Source organism: Athene noctua, chromosome 17 (genome assembly GCF_965140245.1).
Source record: "Athene noctua chromosome 17, bAthNoc1.hap1.1, whole genome shotgun sequence".
NCBI lineage: Eukaryota > Metazoa > Chordata > Aves > Strigiformes > Strigidae > Athene > Athene noctua.
The window spans coordinates 12,128,485-12,153,647 of record NC_134053.1 but is presented as its reverse complement, the minus strand read 5'-3'; the positions used below and the strand labels follow the sequence as shown (position 1 = coordinate 12,153,647).

The 25,163-nt window shown below is 42.0% G+C and overlaps 2 protein-coding genes across 6 annotated transcripts in view; both read left to right on the top strand.

Moving 5' to 3' along the window:
• Window positions 1-15,055, top strand: RNF185 (ring finger protein 185). 2 transcript variants are annotated; one of them, XM_074921301.1, is made up of 7 exons: window positions 1-87; window positions 5,684-5,915; window positions 7,562-7,580; window positions 8,236-8,348; window positions 8,889-8,943; window positions 10,886-11,003; window positions 12,499-15,055. In XM_074921301.1, the coding sequence occupies exons 2-7, from the start codon at window positions 5,734-5,736 to the stop codon at window positions 12,594-12,596; spliced, it is 585 nt and encodes a 194-aa protein (XP_074777402.1). In that variant the 5' UTR covers window positions 1-87; window positions 5,684-5,733; the 3' UTR covers window positions 12,597-15,055. The 2 variants fall into 2 exon arrangements, with proteins under 2 accessions (XP_074777402.1, XP_074777404.1); XM_074921303.1 differs by lacking the exon at window positions 1-87 and adding an exon at window positions 143-571.
• Window positions 15,056-15,504: 449 nt separating this feature from the next.
• Window positions 15,505-25,163, top strand: part of LIMK2 (LIM domain kinase 2) — a 32,538-nt gene continuing 22,879 nt past the window's right edge. For all 4 annotated transcript variants that reach the window (XM_074921617.1, XM_074921615.1, XM_074921616.1 and 1 more), the window contains exons 1-2: window positions 15,505-15,622; window positions 18,117-18,216. In XM_074921617.1, the coding sequence (XP_074777718.1) occupies window positions 15,607-15,622; window positions 18,117-18,216 (116 nt within the window). In that variant the 5' untranslated portion in view covers window positions 15,505-15,606. The remainder of the gene's footprint in view (window positions 15,623-18,116; window positions 18,217-25,163) is intronic.

The following is a 25,163-nucleotide window of genomic DNA, read 5'->3' as shown; positions in this document are numbered from 1 at the left end:
GGGCCGGGCTTCCGGGCGGTCAGGTGACGGCGGCCGCTGGCAGGGGAGCGGCTCGGGGCTGCTGCGGGGGAGCAGCGAGACCCGCCGGTGAGCCGAGCGGATCCCGGCTGAGGGGGGGGGGGGGGGGGGAGCCGAGGCCGGGCGGCGGCTTTGAGGCGCGCAGGGAGCGGGAGCGGGGCCGAGCCGTGCCCGGGGGCCGCTGGAGGCCGGAGCCGCCTGCGCCCGTTTGAGCCGAGCGAGGCGGGTGCGGGCGGAGCTGAACGAGGGGCGCCGCGGGAGCCCCGGCAGCCCCGGCCTTCGCCGGCCCGGCTCCGGCCCTGGTCCCGCGGCCGCGGGGCCCGGTGTGTGCCGCCCTCGCTGCCGGAGCTCCGGTCCGGGCTTCGCCGCCGCGGCGCGCAGGGCCCGGCGCCGCCTGCGAGGGTTTTCCGCCGAAATCCCCGGGTTGAGCGGCCTTGCCGGTGCCTGGCCCCCGCGCTCTGCGGCGGAGCTGAAACCCTCTGCGAGGAGAAGCGCCCGTTTCGCGTTAGATAAATGTCTGCCTCTAGGTATGGTCGCGAAGTGTCCGCTTCTGGTACGTGCCTTTTTTTTTTTTTTTTTTTTTTTTTCCCCTGTTGGGAATGGTTTATTACTTCGTTACCCCCATCATAACTATTTTATTTGATTTTTACATTTTGCTGCTAACCTGGTTAGCCCACTTAGAGGCCATTTAATATTTTACATAACACTTAAACCCAGGAAAATGCTAAGGCAGTATTACCCAACCGGTTCTATCATTTTTCTTTTTTTTTTTTTTTTTTTTTTCTTCTTTGGACTTAATGAGTAAGAAGATAAAATATTTGTTTAAAGAATTGTGCAATGTTTTCCTGGACTCTATATTATACTTTTATGGAATGGTTTAAAAAAAAAAATACTTTCAGGACTTGCTTTTTTTTGAGTTTGTAACACTGTCTTGCATTTCTGCGGTATACTGAATCTGTAGAGTTGCCAAAACTGCCTCTCAGCAGGGCTCTTATCCTGGAAGCAGCAACTGTAACACAGACGTATGTTGCAGAATCCCAATTAATGAAATGAGGCCAAGCAAGGGCACGTTGGTCTGTAAGGCAAATGGCTTCATTTTGCAAGACCGAGCAGTCGTGCAAACTTGTATGTTGGGACCACTTCAGGGTAATCCTAAAAAGTGGGTGTGTGATGCTGTACATGTTACAGGAAGTGGAAAGATGAACTCAGAAAATGTTTCTGAGGTGTTAAAATGTAACATGTTTGGGGGACAGAATAGAGTAAAAAGGTAGTGAGAGATAAATGTGTATTTAATGATTGACAGCAGGACCAGTCATGTATTTGCTAAGAATATCTAAAAATGGCTGTCAAGAAGTAAATGTACTTCTAGGCACTGTCAACAATTACCAGCTAAAGTTACCTGTTAGTTTAACTTGAAGTCCAGGCAATTCTAATAGGTTAAGAATCAGATTTTTATTAAACTTATGAGTGGGTATAATTGTGTAAAGTCTGAGTAATATTTTTAAATTTAGGTAGATTTTCTAATGTTACTATTCCTTTTATAAAATTTGTCATATGTGTCTGAAAATGACATTGTCACTGTAGTGATAAGAAAAATAACCTGACAAATTTTCCTTTTGATTTAAACAGCAAGAGGTTCAGAAAGTAAATCAGAGCTTGTTTCTGAAACAAACTAGATTTGGATTGTTTCAGTTTTAGTAATCCTAGATAAAATAAGATTCGTTAGGAAAGATACATGGAAAAGTGTTTTTGCTAGTGGAATTTTACATCCAATAATACTCTTTATTCCATTGTTATGTATTAGATATTTCAAAGAGGAATGAACTTTTGGTTTTACTAATAAACTGGCCAGAGTCCTATATCTTCACCAGAAATTTTTCTCATTACTCATGAAAGAGGGTTAAAAAGTAAATACTTCAAACATCCTAATGTTGTAGCGCTGTGAACATGTGTTCCACAGTTGTTTCATACAGGTGACATTAGTTTCTAATCTGTACTCCCTCTCTGTCTTTCTCAAGTTGAATTATTGTTCACCTGCTGTGTTTCCAGTGGATTTTTTTTTTTTTTTTTTTTGTATTCTTTAACTTATGGTGGAAACCCTCCCAGTCTGTTTTGAAGTGTCTCTAGATGATCTTCAAGGTCTTTTCCAACCTAGACAATTATGTGATTCTGTGATTCTCTCTTGTATATTTAGAGTCAGGTCAGTGTACTTTGGCAAATACAGTCATTTTTCATTTGCTGAGTTCAGAAATGTAATCTTCTACAGTAGCCATTGGGCTCACATTTTCCTGGTGTGCAGTTTCTCCCACTAGATTTATAGATTTAGTTTATAAAGTATTTGAGTAAAATTTATTTCTTATTGCCTGTGAGATTTATAGACCGTATTTATACACCGTACATAGACCTTAGCAGTTTCCTGCACTTACTTTTTTCATGGACCTCCTGTGCTCTCAGTTGTCACAAAATTTTCAGGTCCCAGTGTGCCATCTGCTTCTTGGAGGACCAGTTTCACCAGCTCTTTCAGCCGTGCTTATTCTTTACGCAACTCAGTGGGATTTGTGCTGGATCCCTAAACATGTATATTCAATTCCGTCTCTTTTTCACGCTCCACCAGACTTTTTTTTTTTATTTAGGAAAACTACTTGAAAATTGGTTCTTTGTTTCTTAACCGTTCATCTGTTGCCACTCTTGATTCTTGGATGTAGTAAATGTCAGTGATTCAGTCATTTTCAGAACATCCTGTTAGGATATCATAGGGGCCACGATTTAAAGGGAAAAAGCGGCTAATATAGATGGCTTTTAAGTAACAAAGATACTGTTTTCCTATAAATATCTAAAGACTAAAGAAGTAAGAAAGAAAAAAGAGGAGATCTTTGAATGCTTGCAGTTAGATCATAGCTGATTTTTATATCCTTTCTCTTGTTTTGTTTGCTACTCATCATGTGTCTGGGGTTGATTTGGAGACCTGATCTAAAGGACAAGGGTTTAGCAAACTTGGACTGGCGTCTCTGAATTCTGTTTATTTAACCCCAAAGGTCATGTTATATCCCAGTGTACTCAGAGTCTTCCTTCTGAACTATAAATCAAAATGAAAATGGGGTTTGTTTGGCCTGTTGTGTTGGTTGGGTTTGGTTTTTTTTAGTTTGTGGTTTGGGGATTTTTTTTCCCCCCTAAAAAGTTTTGTCTTGGAGTTTAAGTAGTTCAAGGGACATTTCAACAATTTTGAGTTTGTTCTACACTCAGAATGAATTGAATTTGCAGTTGAACTTCAGGATTCACTTGTGCATTCACAGGTGATACAATACATGATTATCAAATGTAAGTTTAGTCATTGGATGCTGTTTCATGCTTGCTTCTTTGTATACAGACGCTGTGATTTGCAGATAAACAGGCTCCAACAGCACTTGTTATAGACCTATTATGTTAAACAGTATTCCACGGACAAGAGCAAATGTTTGAGAAGGCTTTTCAGAATAAGGTTGATTATTGTTGTGCTTTGATATATTTTTTTATATTTTAAATTGGTTATATCGTAATAGTTCTTCAAGCCCAACCAGCCTACGGAGAAATAATTATGAGAGGGTCCCAGTACAGACTAAGGAGTGACCTTCTTCTAGGAGAGGACATTCAGTGCCTGTTGTGTTATATCATTTTGATCTTTCTTCTGTCTCAGCCGTCTTTATTACATTCCATTACATTACTGATATTCCTATGGATTTTTCTATCATCCTTCTTCATAACTTAATGATTTATTTTTCATAGTTACTAAAAGCTAAGGGTTTTTAAGTAGGTGTTTGTAAAGATACAGATTTTATCTTTTTGAGGAGTCTCCAGACTTCTGATGTTAAATATATGGAAAAAAGTACCTTTTTCTCTCCATTGGTTTTAGGGTCAGAGATTCATTTCTATGCCTCTTCTACATGTTTTCTTTGTGTTATATACCAAGATGTAAGAGGTGGACATTTCTTGTGCCCATTCCACACAATGATGCTAATGTTTTTTACAGTGTGTTGAAGGTCTTAGTTTTAAGGAGGTTTTCTTGATGTTGATATTAATTCCCAGCAAATATTTATAGGTCCAAGTTGGTGAGTTTTCAAGCATTAAACTACTGAGTAAGATAGTCTGAAGATTCTGGTAGTAAGGATGTGTGAAAAATCCAGGCGTCTTTAACATGTAGTCTGTGGGCTGGCAGCATTTCCATCTGCCTTGAACGAACATTAATTTTAATTTTGTACAATGAACAGCATTGCTGCTGAGCGTAAATGAAGTCATGGTGTGAAATCCTAAGAGTCAGCAGTGCTGAAAGCAATGTATATTAAAGTACAGCATCTGTGAATACAAAGCTGCCCTTCTGGGACACTCTGCAAAATGATGTAACTGAGTGAAAAAGCTCTGCAAAAATGTATTTTACTTGGTGTAATTGTCTTCGCTGCAATACCTTCATGAGGCTTGAGTATGATGCTTTCTTGACATGCAGTGGGATTGTATTGTATGAAGAAAGCTGTTGACAATAACAGCTAGAGATACTGAGGTTTTATTTTGCTGCCCTGCACCTGTGCTTCAGCACTGCTACAAAGAAGAATAGCTAAGGAAAACCTTTAATGCTTGTGGGGTAAGTTTGCAAATAAATTAGCTTCTGAAATATTCAGGTTGCCTTTTTAAAATGCTTAACTGTTTGCAAAAAGTTCAGATAATCACCTGTTTCTTTCTCACAGCCTTATCTATGTATTTATATCCCTGAAGCAGCAACATGATGTCGGTGTTTCATGAAAAGCACAGTGGAATATTTTAAGCATTTTTGTTTTGGTGAATTAATTTCTGTAACTTCTGAAACTTTCTTAGTTCTTAGATTAAAGATCTTTTACTGGTAAAAGTGTTTGTTTCTGGAAATGTAAATGCCTTGTGCTGAGTTTTAGGTACTGTGGAATCTGCATATCAAGGAATTAGACTGTGGAGGTTGTTGTTACTGAAGTAAAATAAATGGTGTTCTTTGATAAATATCATGGTATTAATGAGAGGTGAAAGCATGTAAGTAAAATTAAAGCACATTAAAATTTTTAGTACTTCTGCTTTACTTCTAGATTAGAAATATCTGATAGTTTGAAAGTACTAGAAATATTTGATAGTCATATCAACACACTGCTGTGATAGCAGCAATATACTGCTGATGAGACAAAGTACTGTCACCTTTGCTTGCCATTATTTATCATTAATATTCCAAATTAATGAACATTGAACTTAAAACTATGCATTAAGTCAGTGTGTCCAAACCGTATGTTGCTTCATGATTAAAACCTATTTCAGACTGCACTCACAGTTATGACTTGCACTGGATTTTTAGAAGAGCATGTATGACTAGGTGAGCCCATTCTTCTCATAGCAAATGGTATTTATGAGAAAACATGATGGGTTTGTTTTGGCTGTGGATCTCAGTTGCTTATCAGGAACTTTAAAATACAGGTCACATATCAGCCAGGTCGTACTACAGGACTTTAAAGTAGCTTAGTTTCTAAAAAAAGATCCCTCTTGGCTGTGTTAAACTAAAACCATCAACAATAGGATTCAAGTGCTTCTTAGGTAAATGACTACCAGTTTGGAACAGGACAAGAATGCAATGCCAAGAAGCTGTTTGATGGTTTGTTTTTTTTTCCTTTCTCACTGCTAGGATTCCAGCAGGAAAATTTTTTTGACCTTGTGTCTGGGTAGTTCTTGAGGATGGCAAGCAAAGGACCGACGACTTCTGCATCAACAAAGAACTCCAGTACTGGAGGGACCAGTGGCAGCAGTAGCAGTAACGGTGCTGGGGAAAATGCTAATCAGGACAATACTTTTGAATGTAACATCTGTTTAGACACTGCCAAGGATGCAGTTATCAGTTTGTGTGGACATCTCTTCTGGTAAGTACTGAGACTCCCATAAATAAACCAGAACACCATCTATCTCTGGTCACATAAAAGCCTATGGTTTTTATAATTCTTGATTTCAAATAAAATGCCTTATATAAAATGAGGAGGAACTATGGTTTTGCTTTAGGAGCAGTTTGAATTTGCTCCTCCACTGTTTCTTTTGGCTCATGTGCCAGGGAGTGGGTTTTTTGTGTCTTAAACTTCTTATGCTTTTAGATTATTTTGTAAAAGCAAACAAAGCGCCCCCCACATAGACAGTACAGAGTTCATTGATTCTGCTTGGTTATGTGTGTTATTTTATTTGTGCGGTCTGGTCTAGCGTATATATCTTGTTCAAACCTAAATTCCTTTCTAACCTCTGCATACCTAAACCTGCATCTGAAACTAGGTTCTGGAGGACAAATTGTAGTTTTCATACTTCCTACAAGCTTGCTCGTTTTTCTCTTTGAAACCATAAAAAAAAAACAAAAACAAAACCAAAAAAAGCTTTTACATGTGGGCTATTTCTTTTCCCATGGTATTGCAGTTGTAATACTAGCTTTTCAGTTCTTTGATCTGACTTTGGAATGCACTGCACAAATATAGTAAGCTTGCAGCATTTCTTATTTAGGTAACTTGGTCTAGAATATACTCCTTCTTGAATGTCAAGAAGTTATTAAGGATTTACATGGCCAAATGGCTGGGGGTTGTTTGGTTTTTTGGTTTGTTTTACATGGTAGGCTAAATTATGCTATTTAATAAAAAGAGGCCTAAAAGAGCATTTTTTTCTGTGTATATGTATGTAACATCTGAAAGTCCAGGTTTTTATTCTAGGAGGAGACGGAAAATTGCTTGCTGATGGCATGTTAAAATGAAATTAGATTAAATTATTTCACAAAAGGATTTGGAAAAATGGAACCTTAAAAAATAGTATGTATATTGTCTGAATAGTGTTGTCAATAACACTGTGAAAGCAGATGGCTGTTCAGCAGTTTTGTCTCAGCTTGCTTGTTTGTCTTTGACCTTTTTTAAGTTGCCATGTTAATTTAATCTTAAGAGTAGTTCTGCATAATGGGAATTTCTCTGCCCTGAGCAACTGGGTCTGATCTCGGTAGCTGACCCTGCTGAGCATCAGGTTGGACGACAGGTCACCTGAGGTACTGTCCGGCCTGAGTTATTCCATGATTCTGTGAATGTGGCCGATGTTTTACCTAAATGTTTCTTGCATGACTTCTTTTAAGATCCTGAAGTATCACTACTGATACCTTGCTCATTTGCATCTTAGCTCAGGGATATCTTTTCATGGTATCAGAAGAGAAAATCTGTACAGTAAACACTAGGATTAATTAAGCCTCTGTATAGGCCTTTGGTGTGGATGAGGACCCAGGAATCAAAGGTGGTACACAGAGAATCACGTTAGCAACTTAGATTGCATAACCTGAAAAGATCAGTGGAGATTGGGCTTGGGCTGTGCTTTCAAAAGTTATTTTAATGGGAGGTTATGGAACTGGCCCAGCTGGATTCCAGGATTCTGTTGTCTCCAAGCTGTGCTATCCATGGTACACTTTATACATTTGTTGGATAGAGCTGTCAGTAACTAATTCTATTTTCCTCTCTTTTTCTGCTCTGTGAACAAATTTTCCTGGGAATGCTCACAGTTGGCCTTGTTTACACCAGGTAAGACAGGTTTCCTTTTACTTTGTCTTTCATCAGCTCCTGTTACTCAATAAAACTCTTGGTTCTCTGGAGTATCCCCCCTCTTTTCAAACGTGCTTCTTTCTCTCCAGGGCAACCACAATGTGCTAATGCAACTTCATGCGCAACACCTTGCCATCTGCTCTTTCAGCATAAAGGAAATTTAGCTTCTGTTCTGCTTGCCTCCCACTTTTGAGTTTCTCAAACATAGAGTATTCCCAGTTTTGGTAGGAGAGTGACTGTAGGCAGTTCACAGGGGTTTAGTTTGCAGGCTGAAGTGTTGAGTGTATTTCTCTTTGCATATGTAGTGTTTTACATTGTGGTACAATTATAGAAAAGATAAATGAAAGGAGGGTATCTACACTAGCCTTTGGCCTGTGCAGGGCTGTTGGTACTGGTTTTCTTCATATTTTACTCCAGTGCAGTTCTGAATGTGTACACATCAGCAAGTGGATTGTAGCAGAAAAACTGCCAAAATGCCAACTTCACTCTGGAGAGTACTTGGCCCATATTAAAATATTTTGCTCCATGACTTTCTGAGAAATTGCTAAAGTTTCTCTGCCTGCTACAAATGAGGTTTGCTTGTTGTTGTTTTCATGGTCTTGTACTAGTTTTCTTATCATTTCCTTTCTTTTAGTGGCTAGAGACCAGGCCAAACAGACAAGTGTGTCCTGTATGCAAAGCAGGAATCAGTCGAGATAAAGTTATTCCTCTGTATGGAAGAGGTAGCACTGGGCAACAGGACCCCAGGTAAGAAATCTAAACCCAACCATTTTTCTGTGAAAACTAAAGATGAAACTTTAGTTTAAGGTCTTAAGAGGGAAAAAAGCACAGTGCTGAATTCACAGTTTGAAATGCTTTGTCGAAGGACAGATAGAACTGACATTTCTGCCAAATATTTCTGCTTTTTCAGGACGTGGGTTTACACACCTTATTTCTTGTTCAACTGGCAATTTATTTTAATTTGAATTAGGTGTTAATTATCAGTTATAAGTGGTAGGTTGCAATAAATGTTACCTGACTGGAGAAGCTTATGTAAAATGTTCGTATTCTCAGTTTCTAGCCTTTGCAATGGGACTTCTGAATAACAAAGCGCAGTATCTTAATTCAGCAATGTGATGCTGAAGGTTTATAAGCTGGATGGTCACTCACTCCCACACTGCCTCCAGCTCTGCTGCAGCCAGCCCTCTGAGAGCGTGCTCTGTGTTTGTTCTGTCTTGTTAGCCAGGCTATTGCAAATACTATTGTCATGCATCCTTGCACTTGAGCTAATTTCACAACTTCCTGCAGAGAGAAAACTCCGCCACGACCCCAAGGACAGAGACCTGAGCCAGAGAACAGAGGGGTAAGTGAAAAAACAAGCTTGAGCACCTAAATTGTTTTTATCGATGGTGGTATTTATTCATCCTGGAGGACATACTGTGTGCATGAGATCCCGTGTAAGGATCCTATAGCTTACATTTCTTGCTTATCCCCAGCAGAAAACTCCATTCCTATAGTAGTCTTCAGCATCCCAAAGAATGAATTAACCTGAACTGTGAAACGTGAAAACAGCCCTTTGTGGCATCACTGGAAATGCTCTTCATACTTGATTATTCTCCATATATAAATACAAAAAACACTTTGGTTTGAAAATTCTTTGTGGAAGTATATTTCCATCAACTATACTTGTCATGGAAATGTAAAACCATGTGTGAACTTACTTTTTGGCATTGACACCTGCTTCTAGCAATTCCATGGGATGGTACTGTACCATGGCATTACAAGCAAAAGAACGTAGATGTCTGTTGGATACATGTTCATTTGAAGAAGGATCTGTGGTTTTGTTGAGGAGATTACATAGAGTGAATGTAAACAGCAGCTGGCATACATTGAACAGACGTGGGAGTAGCCGGTAGGACAGACCACAGCATTCTTTAGCACAATGGCAGTGAGCATGACCTGATGAAACAATTGCATATTTCCGTGTAACTCACCCTAGGGTCCTCCGAGAGCATTTGTTGTATACCTAATGCTTCAAGCAAACAACTCTACTGGGTGTCATTAAGGAACGTTTCTGTATTGAATGTATCGCAGCTCAGTTGTTCTCTCTTGCTAGGGAGTTGCCTTGTTACTAAATCAGCTGCTATACCTTGTTTGAACCTTTTAGCTGGTGCTGTCATAAGTCAGAGGAATCTGGTATGGAGACATCGTAGTGATGCTGCCCTCCCGTTCCCTACCAGTGCAGGACCTGCCACGCAGAGTGCTTTGCTGTGCCTGATAGTTAATGGCAAAATGTTTGAGAAAACTCATAGTAAAAAGACTAACTCCTCAAATCAAGGATCAACCCAGAAATGTCTGGCTTTTATTATATGAGTGAAACCATCTTTGTCCTCCCACTGTTTGGAGGTGATAGACCAGAGGGTTTTTCAGAATTGGTGTCACTGTTTTAATTCTGTGATGAGAGGACAGTTTGCTAGATTACAGAACATGGTGACTGTGAGCTCTCCACAGTTTTCAAACATGATTCAACTACTTAGATTCGTATACAGTTGGTTCTCAAGTGGTGCACTGCTTTTATACAGTAGAATTCATCTTGATTCCAAAGACTTATCTTTGACTTGATGTGGTGTTTTGGTCTGGATCCCGTAGGGGTCAATGTTGTTGCATTGTAACTCTTCCTTTTTTCCTCCTTATGTCTTGCATTCCTGTCCCAGATGACTTTATCTGCCACCTTAATTAGAGTCCCCCTGGTAATTCTGGTTTTTTGTTACTATTCTTCTTTGTAATGCTCTATGCATCTTACTGGCAATTTATCACCTTACTGAATATTTAAATGATGCATATGTATCATGAAAATCAATGCAGATTATTTTTTTAATAATGCCTTTCTTATATGGCTAATAGCTATTAATACAGAATTATTAGTACCTTTTTAAAACATTCTAAATTAGAATTAGTAATTTTGATATATTGTCAGATCTATACTATTTTAAGCTAAGAAATGTTACAGAAATGTTTATGTTAATTTGTGGCCTTCAAGCAAGAACTGCAGTTCCTAGGTTTCATTTTCTCGAACTTTGGAGTTGCTCTGGCAAGTTTGCTACTGTATGAAACGTTTTAAAATCAGGAGAACTAAGGAGGTATTTAACAGTAGTGTGGCAGACTGAAAGTTGCCAGACAGCGTGGTACTCCTGCAGCCCTACGAAAGCCAGTGAGCAGGAATGTCTGCATGTTTACAAAATATTCTGAAATAGGCTTTAAATGATTGGTACCTTTTTTCTCTTCTGTTGCTTTGTTCTCTGCAGGGGTTCCAGGGCTTTGGATTTGGGGATGGTGGCTTCCAAATGTCATTTGGAATTGGGGCGTTCCCCTTTGGTATATTTGCAACAGCATTCAACATAAACGATGGGCGACCTCCTCCAGGTATCATGCATCCTATCTTCTCTAAGAGTCCTGTTACAAACAGATGTTTTACAAACTCCCTTGTAACTTTTAAACAAATAGCCTGCTAAATGACTAAACTTTCTAAACAGTAAAGTAAATCAGTGTTGTAAACAGAAAAACAAAATGAGGGAAAACACCCAGTAGGGAAAATAGTCCATGGCTTGCAGGTTTTGTACGAGTGCTTATATGAGAGGCAAGTTTGTCACTTCCATATGATTTGCTGAAGGCCTTCCTGAGAGGACAATAGAACTGGAGAGGGACAGTGGCACTGGGGACTTCTCCCCTTTAATTCATATGTCTCCTCTGGTACTCCAGAGGACTCCCTTTGAAAAATGAGACAAATTGGATTAGAGTTTCTAGTAATAGTAAAAAGGAGTCGGTAGAGGTGTATGAAGGAGACCCATATTTTGAAAACAGCAAAGAAGGAAAATTTTAAACTGGTGCTTTGTACCACAAAATAATGACAGCAAAGATTGTTCCTTTTTCAGAAATTTAGAAGTAACTTCCTGGTGAAATGATTTCACTGTTTTTAATTAAGAAAAAACTGTTGGGTTACTCCCAAGTAATGGTCTTACTCTCTACAAATTAAGTAATCCCCAGAAAACCTGCTCCCCATCTGTACTGTAGACAAACTGAGTTGACCTATTTTGAACAAGAAAACCTACTGCCCAGGATTTTCTGGACTTCCTCTGTGAAAGGTTGTGCCTTGCAAATCTTCTACACCACATCACGTGAGAAACAGAAACACATTCTTCATGTCACACCTGTGTTGCCAAGGTCCTCTGCTGTCCTTGGGTCATATTAACTTGCCTATTAACTATACTTCAGTGTCCACTGAAAATTTGTGTGGAGGTGTGACTGAGCTAAGGAGTATGTAAATACATGCTGTTGTAACAGCCATAATTGAAGTAACTCCTCTATCTGCTTTTCATCTGTGTATTCAATACAGCAGTTCCAGAAAGGCATGGCTTGAGCTTTAGAGCTCGTGTGCTTTTCATTAGTTCTCTTGGTCAAGGCTACGCATGCAGCTTGGACTGTTTTACCATTTCCTTAGTCAGAGAGATATTTCACCTTAATGGGGGGGAGCACTCAGGTGGAGGTGGTAAAGTTCCTTAGGGTGGAAACAGTGATTTTAGCTCAGCAGTCAGCAGTGAACGAAGCAGTGAACTTGGCTCAGCACTGCCCCCAGAAATACTCTGAGCAGGCCTGCGTGTACTCTTGCACTTGGAGCTGCCTGCTGCTGTTAGTCATGAGCAGGTTTACCATGAGTCCTGCTTCAGGGAGCTGCTGCTTGTCTTCCTTCTGATCTTCCAGTATGAGTGGCCAGTCTGAGGGTGGGAAATAGCAACAGTTTCTCACCAAGTAGATTTCTTGCATATCTTTCAATTTATGAATGTACTATGTTCAGAATATACATGATTCTGGAGAAGAGGAAGGAGCTGAACTGTTTTGTTTTTTACTTCCTGTTTTCCAGCTGTTCCAGGGACTCCTCAATATGTGGATGAGCAGTTCCTATCCCGCCTCTTCCTGTTTGTGGCTCTGGTGATAATGTTCTGGCTGTTGATTGCATAAATCTTTTCCATTATTCTGTATATTCATGGCGAACAAGGCCACTGAAACAGTTACAAACTGCATCCCCATCTCATTTTAAACCTCTTGGTGTCTGGTTCCTTAGCTAACTATGGGCTTCAGGAATTGGTGGTATCACAGCACAATGAGGAATCTCACATCTTGCACCGGAGTTGGAAATTAAATATTGGTTAAAAAGTGTATTTCAGCTCAGCTTCTTGTACAACAGGTTCCTGCCACAAACCATGGGTCTAGCTTTGAGCTCCACTCCTAAAAGGAGTGCTGCTTTGAAATCCTGCACCAATCAGTGACACCAGGTTTATGGGAAACAGTTGCTCCAAGGTAGACTGGGCAGGTAAGGAAACTTCTGCACTGTGATCAGTATCTCGTGCTTGGCAACCACGATGGATCTGCCAGAGTTGTGGATGTTATTTAATGTCTTCACATCAACATCCAACCTTCTTCAGGAAATCATCTGCAGCACTGCTGAGACTCTCTGGGCACAGCATGTAATGCAAACGGAACCAGGTTTGGAGACTGGTTTCTTTTCTTGCTGTTATTTCCCAGTGTGATGGAAGAACTCTCCTGAAGTGGTTCTAATGGCTGTTAGAAGAAGGGATACAAATTTATGCTGCAATTTTTTTAAAGCCTGATTTGCTGGAGCCAGACACTGGAAGATTCTCTCGTCTGGACCTGGGTGGGGTTGCTGAACAGTACGACACACCTGTCTGCCTCACCCAGCCCGGTTCCTTACTGACAAAACAGTGTTGTCTTCCTGGGTTCTGCACAGCAGCCTGTGGCTGCATTCATGGATAATCCCCTCACAGCCTTGTCACTGTAGCTACGTTTATTCTCCCCAGGGCTTTGAGACTTTCTCTGCAAGGTCATGTACTCCAAATAAAATCCTATTACAGATTTGAGATCAGCTTGTTTGGGGAGAGGAAAAAAAGGCATCTTTACATGAGTTTTGAGGTTAAACTTCTGCTGTAAAATTATACAGGAGGAAAAATGAGATCCTGCCTTTGCTAGCACATGCCACAGTAGGGAATATTTGGAAGAGCTTCTCTCTACAGGTGCACACAGCTACTCCATTCCACAGCAGAATGGCTGTAGTCTAAGAGTCTCTGCAGTATCTACCAAAGATATTAATTTGAAGTGCTGGAGGAGACCACAACTGTTTTTGTGCTGAAGGAAAAATATTTCAGAAGGTGAGCACTCTGTAGCTGTTTTGGAATCCTGTTGGGTGTACAGCTTTAAAGAGTATTCCTGATGTATTTGTGTAGATTCCTTCAGAACAGCAGATATGAGAGATTCCCTAGCAAGATGAAGAGTTTTCGTATTTCTCTGACTTGGCAATTTCTTTTTTTTCTCTTATTGTTTTTAGATTATTTTGATTCAGGTCGCTAATAGTCACAGTGATTTTCTGCAAGGCGAATATTGTGACTTCCCTGGCAATAGACTGACAAAACAAATTGATTCACAGAAACTTTGTTTCAGTATCTAGGGTTTTCTAGTATATGGATAAGGTTCCTGGGCAGGGCACCTTAAGTAATTGTTGTAGAAGCTTATTTATGTAATTATAAACTGTTCACTTTGAGTATCAAGACAGAAGGTGACTGAAGTTTAACTTGCCTACCTCCAAAATTCCGTCTGGCAAGTAGAATGTTGCAAAGCTGCTGCAGTGTTTTGCTACATCTAGTCAAATTTTACACCTGGTGCAATGATAAGCTGGCAGAATATATTGCTCAGCTATAAATAGTTGAAGTGGTGCTTCAGCTTTTGTTGCATGGCACTTTCGAGAAGCTTAACTTCTGCGTATGGTTCTTCTCAAGTGCCTAAGTTGATAACTAGGACCCTTTCTAGGAGAAAGGCTATTTATTGCATTCCTGTAAGCAACCGGCTGTAGTACCATGTCGCAGCTTTGGCTTCCTTTCATGTGCAGGCGGCACCACCTGCTGTTGAAAAGGGAAAGTTCATGTGGTAGTAAAAGGGATAGCTTTCCTTCTTTTTGTATTGAGAAACTCGATGCTAAGAGCGAAGGTTATCCGGGGAGGAGTGGGGTATCCCTTTAAAGCCTTTTTCCGATAAAGACGACAGAAAAGTGACTGTAATAGGTTCAGAGGAGGTATTGAAACTGATTTAACTAACACGTTTTAAAATAGAGAATTTTCATGGCTTGGGGGCTTTTTCCATCTAATCATGATTTGTAATGGATTTAGACAGAGGTGGCTGCAGAAACATGACTGAGAGCTCCCACTTTCTCGCAATCAAAGAATGAAATAGTCGAAAAGTGTTAATGCTTCTGTTTCTACCTTTTTCTTGGTGTGCTTTTTGTACCGTACCATTCCCCCCCTCGTACTCAGACTGCACACAGCCCATAATGGCTTGTTTAGTGCATTACCGTTCCTGTTCACTAATTTTCACTGTTGTGAAAGTGATTTAGAATTAAACAAATGGTTTTACATTGACCGGAGTGCGCCGCCGTTCCTTTGTGCTTCGCGGACGGAGGGAGGTGAGGCACTTGCCCGAGCGGTACCTCCAGGACGGGGAGCCCGTTGCTGGTCCGTCCCTCAGAAGACGGGAGGGGCCGGGCTCGCCGCTGCCGCACCGGGAGCGCTCCGCGGGGGCAGGCCCGGGCAGGCCTAGGCCCGGGGGGGGGGGGGGGAGGGAGGCCCCGCGCCGGGAGCCGCCGCGCCCACCACGGCACGTGGGGGGCGGGACCGGGGGCGTGGCCGCGCTATCATTGGTGTTTGCCGCGGAAGGGGCGGGAGGGTTACCGCGGAGTAGCGCGGCGATTGGCTTGTAGCTGCGGGGGGGGGCGGAGCGCCGATTGGCCTGCGGCGAGGAAAGGGGCGGGGCGACGAGCTGCTGGCGGGGCGGGGCGTTGCGATAGGGGCGGGGGGGCGCGCGCGGGAGCGCGCTCCCGGACCAGGTGCGGAGTGACCTACCGCGCGCTCCGTAGAGGCTGACGTCAGGCGCGGGCAGCCCCGGGCGGCGGCGAGGCCGGCGCGGGATGGAGGGGCCGCCAGGTGAGGCTGCCGGGCCGGGCCGCCCCGGTGCCGCCCGCCCTCCGTGACAGCGGGGCGAGGGCGCGTACGCGAGGCCGTGGCTTTCCGCCGGCCGGGCGGCCGCTATGCGGGCGTCGGTCCGTCCGTCCGTCCGTCGGCGGGGTGGCAGGTGCGGGGCGCCGGGGGGCCGTGCCCGGGCTCCGGCGCAGCGAGCTCCGCGGGGAGGTGCGGAGATGGAGGTGGCTTCCAGCGCTGCGCCGCGCCTTCCTGCCCCGAGGCCGCCTGGCTGCCGGGCACGGGATCCGCTAACGCCGCTGCCTGCTGGGGCCGGTCGCCCTCGCCCTGTGGCTGGTGGTGTCCCGCGGTGCGCAAGGTCCTGCCGTCCCCGCCGGGGCTGGGCCGCCTTCGCCCCGCGGGGCTGGCCGGTGCCCGCCGGGGCTGCTGCTGGAGGAGCTGCTGCTTTTCCTCGCAGGCCGCCTCTGTAACATTCCTCCTGTCCTGGGGGACTGGACAGACCTGCTACATTGATCATGTCCGCTTGCTTTTCCTTCACGCTATTTCCTGCGCTGTTTTTTTCATTTCCGTCACTTCTCAGGGATACTTAAGCAATATTCGCTTATAGGACTATTCATTTCCGTTTGTGAGCTAATCAGCCTTTCTGGGAACAGCTAAACAGATGTAGCACCGCAGCTACACCAGAGGTGACTACTACTACCTGGAGTTCAAAAGCTAACGGGTAAAGCGCGAGTATCATCCTTGTCGACCAATGTGTTGCTTTTAGTCAGCTGTGCTCTAGTAACGAGTCTTTAAATTCCTTTAAATAGGATCCACTGCCTGTATTCGCATTTGCACCTTCTGCTGGTGGCACTAAAGAGGAGGAGATGGAGCTGCAGGGTGGCTGGTTTACAGACTTTTTTGGTCTTTGGAGTAGCAGCAACTCCAGAAGTTAGCTGACTCGAGGGCTTGCGCTGCTTGGAGAGGAGAGCAGTGGCTGCCTGTGTGTTGAGGCACAGGCAGACGTGGCTTTACCTTTTATTTCCAAGCCTGCTTAGCATGCTGAAAAGCAGTGTGCTTTATAGAAGAATATGGGTAGCACAAGCTTTTTTCCCAGTTTCTCCCAACACTTACTCTGTTGCGCAGCTCTGAGGTCTGGTACAGTTCTTGGTGCTCCAGAGAGCAGGAGGGTGCAGCCAGGCTCCCAGCTGTGGAGCTTGTGCTTAGTTAGGAACTGAAGTAGCAGCTTAGACCAAGTGTCCTGTTTGAATAAATCCTATCTAGCACTGTCCTCTGTGTGGAGACCTTTATGGGTACTGTCAGCCTGCTGGTGAGGGTGGTGCTTCCTTGTGGTTGAGCAACAAGTTTTTTCTCTGAATTAGTATTTGTGTGAAGCGTACAAGGAGATCTTCACCTTGGTTATTTTTAAATGTTGTCGTTGACCTACACAGTGGGGCAAAAGTGCATAGAAGGCTGACGGCTTCTGTTTTGTGTAACTTCAAGGAACTTGACCTTGGTATCAACTTGCCTGAGCAACTACTGAGTTTTAACGTTCTTTGGAAAATGGAAGTCCGTGGTTAGTGGTTTTCCTTTTCTAAGTACACTTCTTTCCTTATGAAACCTTACTGCAAGTAAACTCTTGGTAGCAGGAAGAAGCAGGTTTGAGATCTGTCCAGCTATGTGACATGTTTCTTGTGCCATCCTGCACTCATCCAGATCCTTGACTCTTTCTTTAATATGCCCACACAGCTGTTTGGATTTTGGGTACCATTTATCTGTGTGCCAAATGCTCTTTGTGCATGAGTTTTCATACCATTTTTCCATCTTGCCTGCATCTAAATAACTGGCTCTCTCTGGGGCTTTATGGTAGTTCTAGCAGAAGCTATTAGAAGTGTTTTCTGGAAGGGCAACAGACTAGTAGCATCAACCCCTCTTCCAAAGTCTGACAGTAGTGTGGTATTGGCTGTACAGTCTTTACAGGAATATTCATTCAAGTGTGTAATTCCTTCCTGGTAGTCAAGTTATTCTCTACTGAATAAAGTTTGCTTTTCCTTTCTTTCAGTTCTGGGAAATCCAGTTAATTATATAAATGAGTGCAAACATTATGTGCCGAGTCAGTGGCATGGGGAAAATAGTAGCGTGGCCTCCTGGCCTAGCATGGTTCTCTGTGGGAATTAGTACACTAGAGTAATCTGCCTTCTGGAAATCTCTTCTCTGAAAACTAGCATAGTTGTAACTGAGCTGTTTTCTGTAAGAAGTTATATTGCTTTTTTTCTACAGAATGTGAAGGAGCAGATGGTGAGGTTATATCTGGAGAAAAACAAAATATAGGTGTCAGAGTTCTGTTTGGGAACTCCACTCTCTGGGGTTACAGTCTGCCTGGTATTGGCTTAACTTTCTATGTGTGAAGGCTTCCCTGTCACTTAAATAATTTAAGGTTGTTCTTTATCGGGGATGCAGCAATCCTTGTTTTCTCTGATTTAAATTGGTTGTTTGTATGTCATTTCTTCCCTGCATGCAGGTGAAGAAGTCTGGAGATGTCTAGGATGCGGGGACAGCATTGCTGCTGGTCAGCGTCTCTACAAGACTGTTAATGAACCTTGGCATATTTCCTGTTTCCGGTAGGTAAAATTTTAGCCTGTTCACCTCTCCTTGTGTTTTCAACTGACCTGGAACCTGGTGGATAAGTACTAATATTAACAGGGAGTTCTTGCTGTCATCTCTGTGCCTGCTCTAGGGCTTCCTGGCCAGCAATCGATCGCATGCTCGTTTGCAGCCACACTTTTGTGCTTGCAGTAGCACTCTGCAACTGGCTTTCAGTCCCAACAGCAGTCTGACACTGCCTGGCAAAGTGTTGCCATGCTGACGCAAATGCATACAGGAATACAGATAAAGTACAAATGAAAGCTCAGATTTACTGGTGGTGGCAGAAGCCATGGGTTGCATATTTGTCTTCAGCTGCATTCCAAAGTAGTGCCCAGGCAATTTGGATAGCCTGTTGCTTTTTCTGTATGTGGCAGGTACAAAGGAGATATCAGGGTGTTGAGGGAAACTGCTGATATCAGGGAGGGAGGTCTTGCCTTTTGCTTTGTCTCCTTTTCAGAAAATTAAGACATACAAACTTACAAAATCTGTCAGATAATGTTGCTATCAGCAAGAACAAAAAGATCTCGGATGTACTGTTCTTCCTGTAATGCCTCTCATTGGTGTTTCATGAATACTCAGTCCAGTTTTTGTGCTCCAGAATCACATTTCTGAAGGGGCCTATATTTTTTAGAAGGGTTGAGTACCTGCAGCTTGTGCTGGCTTCTGTGTTTGCTTCAATCTGGGGAGGCTAATGTTTTGGACACTGTCAAAGCAAATGGGGGAAAAGGAAGCCAAAGCGTGGCTTTGGAAGAATGCTTGCTGTGCCAAGATAGGCATCTACTGTCCTGGTTTAAAGAACAAAAAACACTCAACAAAATACCCCAACTTTTTTGAAGTGAGGACTATGGTTCTTGGTTTTTTTTTTTTTTTTTTTTTTTTTTTTTAAAAAAAAGCATATCATGCTGCCAAAGCAGTGCTAGCTTTGTTGACTTGGAAAATTCTGTTAGTTACAATGACATGTTGATAATCACAATTACAGCTTCATATCACCACAAAGCCCAGTCTTTTGTATTTCTATTGGCTTGAGTATTCATTTTTAGCTATATTGAATCAGCTTGTCTTAATCCTGGTTTTCTCTTCTCCCTGAAGAACTACTATCCCGTTGTTGGGCTTCCCTAGATTCTGCCAGTAGCCAAAGCTGTGTGTGCTAGTAACTCTGTCATGGGTCTTGATTTGCAGATGTCTTGGTTCTTCTTGGTGCTGGGTCTGTTGAGGTGGTAACGGCTGAGCTGGAGGCAAATCCTGCCCTGAGGATACTTTACAGAGAATTTGATATCATAGTTTACGTTGTATAATGGAAGTTTGGTGGGGCTTGTTTTTTTCGGTTTTATACAATTGAAGATGCCAACTTTTCTCCTGAGATGTATAATTACTCTTTGCATTTGCTGCACTTCACTTATGTTCTGTGCTTTTGGCTAGCTCTAGCACCCAGCTAAGCTGCCCCACTGAATGAACAATTGGAACCTGCAGTAAAGGAAACTGCCCTTCCCTTTTTCCTAGTTCCAGGGTAGGACTGTACATGAAAACAAATTTCAAGTTTGCACTCTGTTCCCCCTTTTCTTCTGTTATCCCTAATCCATGCTGAGCAGCAGTCTTGTGCTTGATATCCCAAAGCCAAACTTTAAAAAGCCTCTAAGGGTAGGAGCCTTTGGCAGCTGGTAGCTGTGAGATCCGGCAGCTCTTGTGGAGTGTTTTTTACAGTCTTCCTGTGGATTAGCTGACTCCCTGGCCTGGCACATAATTTCTCTAATGCTGATTGGCACTGCTCCAGGCTCGTTAGCTCTGTTTATTCTTGGTCAGCCTAGGCTGCTGATCATGCTTGGCACCGGCTGTAGCTGACGTACATGCATGTCTCTGAGGATTTAAGTTTTTTGTCACTTCCCTCCTTCCTCAAACTGCCTGTACAGGAGCTTTGTCTCTGAAACCTGTATTTTCTCTGGTGGGGCTGGAGGGAAAACAAATCCCTACTCGTGTATCTCGGATATTTGAAACTGTTCTTTGGCCAGCTGGTCCTTAGGCTTGAATCCGATGGGTTGGATCTGACTGAGGAAGTTTCTTAGATGTTTCTGTCACGATGTCTGTTGTGAATTAACTCTGAATGTACTTTTGTGCCTTTGAATTCTGTTGTGATAGCATACACTTTCAAAGGTCATTGTTTTTCACTGATACACAATTCCACTGGATTTGGAACTTAACATTGCACAGAACTTCAAACATTACACCAAGAAAGGGAAAAAAGAGAAGGGGCAAGGTATCTTTTTCTTAGATCTAGATTCACTTTTACCTAAGGGGACTACTGGAAGAACTTTTCTTACATGTTCTTACTGCTTTCAGTCCAATTTTTTTTCCCTATTACTGCTTTGAATTATACCTTTGAATAAAGTATTGATACCTGGTATTTTGATGTCTGGTTTTGGTGTTTTGCGGTTGTTTGTTTTTTTCCACAGATACTAAGACAAATTAAGTTAAGGACACTTCCCTCTTTCTGTAGGGATAGTCCATATTTGAATTGGAGTAGGATGGGATGAGAAGACCCAGATATAGCTGCATGGTTTAATCTTAAGGACATGGTATTTGTTAAAAATCCAGTTTTGATTATTTGAAGACCATGAATTTGGATCAAGCCTGTTGAATACATCCCGGCAGAAAACGGATCCATATAAAGAAAGTTATTGGAAATGGTGGTAGGAATTCCTACTGTAGCAGGGTGCTTAAGAACTTTTTAGGAAGGAAGACAGCTGAGGTTCAGTTCCTTCCTAACCATGAAATAACAGAGGATATATATTACTATGGTCTATAAAATGAATCTAATTTAAGTAGCCAAGCAACACAGGCTTGCTGCAGAAATCTCAAACAAAAGCCAAACCCACCAAAGCAAAGAAAATCTGTTCACAGTATATCTTCAACAAAAGTTACTGAAGGTGATGGATTACTGCTGATTTTACAGTTACAGATTTTAAAATACACTGTTTAGTTTATACCAAAACCAGTTAATTAAAAGCTGAAAATTCATCAGGAGTTTGAAGAGCAGAAAAGTTCATCTTCCTTTTTCTGGAAGAGGAAAAGAAAGCAGAGAAATTTTGTATGCATCCAAAATTTTTCATTAGTAGGTCTAAAGCACTGGAGATGATGGTGACAATTACTCAGGTGATTATTAATTCAGTTCGACAAATATTTTCTTTTTGCTTAATACACCAGATTTATATGCATCTGTAATGCAGCTTGACCTCAGGAAAAATTCTCATGGCTTTATGTGTATATTTTTAAATCATATTATGGAATAGTTTGATGCTAACTTAACGATATAAACAATTGTAAGACTAAAAAGTTTTTGATATCTGGCTAGATATATATTACATCTTTCAGACTGATCAGGGATTACATTATTATATTTAAGTAATTGTAAGCAGTAAGTTGACTTTCCAGTAAAAGCTACTGGCTAAGATTAATCTTAAAATCATTAAGAAACTGTTTGCACTTGTAAAAAAACCTAAAGTAATAAAGCAAAATTTATTTAAATCACAATAAAAATTGCCTTATTACCTAGAGTTAAATCAACTCACCTGACAGATTGTTTAGGGTTCAGGTGCTTGCACTCTTTTTAAATGCATTACTCCATTTCGAGTTCTGTTAACCTTTACTGGAGCTAGAAACTGAAACACAAGGAGTGTTGTAACCACCAGAAGGCTGTTTTCTCTTAATGAATACTTTGAAAAAACAGAACAGTTTTGGCAGAGTTCAGAAGAACTCCTGACTCTGTCTGCTACTGGTATTCTGAAGTGAAGTAGCAGAACAAGGTTAGAAGTAGATTCCTCCCACAATCTGTCGTCACCCGCCTGTTGTGCGCGCTCTGCAGCCTGACAGTTGTCCATGGTCAGAAAACAGAACTGGATTTAGCTATCCATGCACTGAGGGGATGCCCTAAGCTCCAGGCTACTGAACAGAAAGAGAACCCACTATTAATTTGCTAACTCTAGTGATTTGATTGTCTTACAAAGACATGATTTTTCTGTACTGAATAGCATATTTTGTGTGCTATAGGAATATTTTTTGCTCAGCAAAACTCAGTGAATCACTGTGATTTGTTTTACATTTGGGGGCAAGGGAAGGCAAGCTGGGCAAACTTGTATTAAGAATGTATATAGTGATTCGTGGAAAAAGACTCTACAACTCGAATCGAGTTACACAGCAGGTCTGTTTACTCTGGTGCCGAGGTGCAAGGGGATTTCTTCACAAAGCTTGCACACCCACCGCACATTTTACCAAAAACTTAGAGTGTGGATGTCCATATTCACTGGATCACATAACACAAACATACATATGCATGAGTAAGGCTGGGTTAGTTCAGAAGGCAGATGTCAACAGTTGATGTTCTCTTTGCCCCTGCCCATTGCCTCCTGGGGGGCATCTCTGGGTGGCTTTGGGAGGAAGGCTCGTAGTCTTTCTCACATTTTTTTCCCCGGAGCATGCTCAGATTCTCTTGGCCAATTTCTTGAATAACAAGAATGTTTTTCACACGGTTTACTTTCTATCCTATCTAAGAGAACCAATAGAACTTCTACCATCTGTATATGGCTATCTTTACTCATTACCAAGATTCCAACTAGTTAGGATACACCTGTTCCCCAAGGATAAAACCATAATATTTTGCTGAACATTATAGTTCATGGTAGATTTTCATCGTGACCTGCTTTGTTTTGAGGAACACAGCAGTCCTTGGTAAAATTCCACAGAACAGTCTGGGCAAGCAGGATTCTTAGCAATATTAAAAAATACTATAACTTGCTATAAGTAAGTAAATAAGTTGCTAAGCAGTTTTATATAAGTAAGTAATTAAATCTCAAAACAAGTAATCATTTCTCTATATCAATAGTTAAACCTGGTTTGGGTTTTGCAGGATAAACTGGATGACTTCTGAGGGTATTTTCTGAATCTGTTTTCTGTGTTCTTGGGATATATACTGAACTTTAACTTATGTTTGAAGGAAGTAATTTCTTAGGCTTAAGAATGATCAAGAAACTGGTCACCTAACAATCTCCCATCACTGTAGGTTTTTTGGTCTCACAGACTGTGTCTCCTAGCACTTAATTATCCATAGCACTGGAAGCTTCTGTCTACTCTCTTCAGGGATACCCCTTGTTTCAATTTAAATCAGTTTTTTCAAGTCACATTCACAATGGGTGTGGAAAACAAGCTTTTCCCCCTTCTGTTATTCATGTAACCTTTTCCTGTTTGAAGGCAGCAATCCTGTCTCCCATCAGTCTCTCCTAGACTGAAGAAGCACAGGATCTAGTGTTTTCTCATAGACTGTATTTTCTAAACTTTGGATCACTTCTGTTGGTTCAAAGTGTTTGGCACAGGCCTTCATTTTCCAAAAGCTGCTTCCTCCCCACAGACAACAGGACAAATAGATCATCAGGACATGAAGTTCAGATGTACAAATGTTGACAAATAAAGATGTAAGCAAAGGTGTGTATTAAGATGAATTTGAAAGGTGTGGATGTTTGATGCTTTGAATCTTCCTTTAGCTTTTCAGCTGTGAACAGAGTTAAGTTTGTACACACAGCAGCTGAATTTGAGAGCAGGGAGGAGAGCAGTAGTAACAAAAGACAGCTGAATTATGGTAAAAGCAGGAAGACAAGAATCTCCTGTTCTTCCCTGCCTTCTCCAGTTTCTGGCAGTTATAGAAAGCTAATGATAGGGCCTCAGAGGTGAGAGCTCTTCTCCACTAATCCTGCAGACTCCCGGGAATGTCTCTCTGTGGGTGCCTCTATCAGCATGGAAATGCACTGGCTCACTCTCAGATTGAGGGAGAAAGAGTTGCTAAGCGCCTGTTTGTACACAGATCAAGCATGACTCTCCAAGAGTTTAAAAATCCGAAGGAATGATGAAGCACTTCGCAGGTGGAAGCGGTCACATTCCTCAGGGAATCAGCTACCTGACATTGATGACAACCCTTTCTATTTAAGGAGTTTGGCATTCCAGTCCGAACTTTTTTTAGTTGACTTGTCCTTTAGGGCATTGTTATCAGAGCATTATTTTATCAAGGTAATTAGAATTACTCACACAGCCCAGTATGTGGTAGGCTTTCCACATGAGTGAGACAGGATCCTCCCCTGAGGAGTTTAGCGGTCTGCACAGACTGCAGACAAGTGAAGGTGCAGTGGTGTGCCAGTCTTACTGCTGTATATGCTGCATTTACAGATCAGAACTCCTTCCAAAACCATATATAATCTATGAAATTTCAGTCGGTTGAATTTCTTTGGTTTGCTTCTCAGCCTACACATATTCAGGAGGTCTGCAGCCATTAGCCAAGTATAGTGGAGATAAAAATTCTGTCTCCATCCTAATGTTGTGCTTAGTGATGTTAGGTACCGAGAAGGCATCACTGTGTTGGTCTGAAGTTCTGCTGCTGCTTAGAAGATGCAGTGATGGAGATGAGCTTTGCTTCCCTGTTCGGTTTAGTTTACTCAAGAGCTGTGTGCAAGAGCTTTCACTCAGAGGTACGTGCATATCAAGACAGTATTAGTTTCAGGAGCTGATGTCAGAAGCTGACTCTGTCTTTCAACAGCAGCAAAGCACGTGTTACATTTAAGTGCCTTGGAAATACGATGAGGAGGTGTTGGGATTGTACTGAAGTATTTGGAATGCCTCCAAGCTGCACCCATGCTGACACAAAGACTTGCTGCAGACTCTTCAGGCATCAAACAGATGCCTCTGCCCCAGTTTATACCAGTCCCACACATATCAAAGTGCCTGTCTGTACCAGGATAAATTTGTGTATCTTGGGGCTGGTAGATATGCTGAGCAACACATCTGTCTGTAGGCATGCTACTGGACAGCATGAACTCTGTGGCAAAGAGAGTGTCTAGATGTGCAGCCTAACCCCAGCAGTTTTGAAATATTACTTAATCATTACATT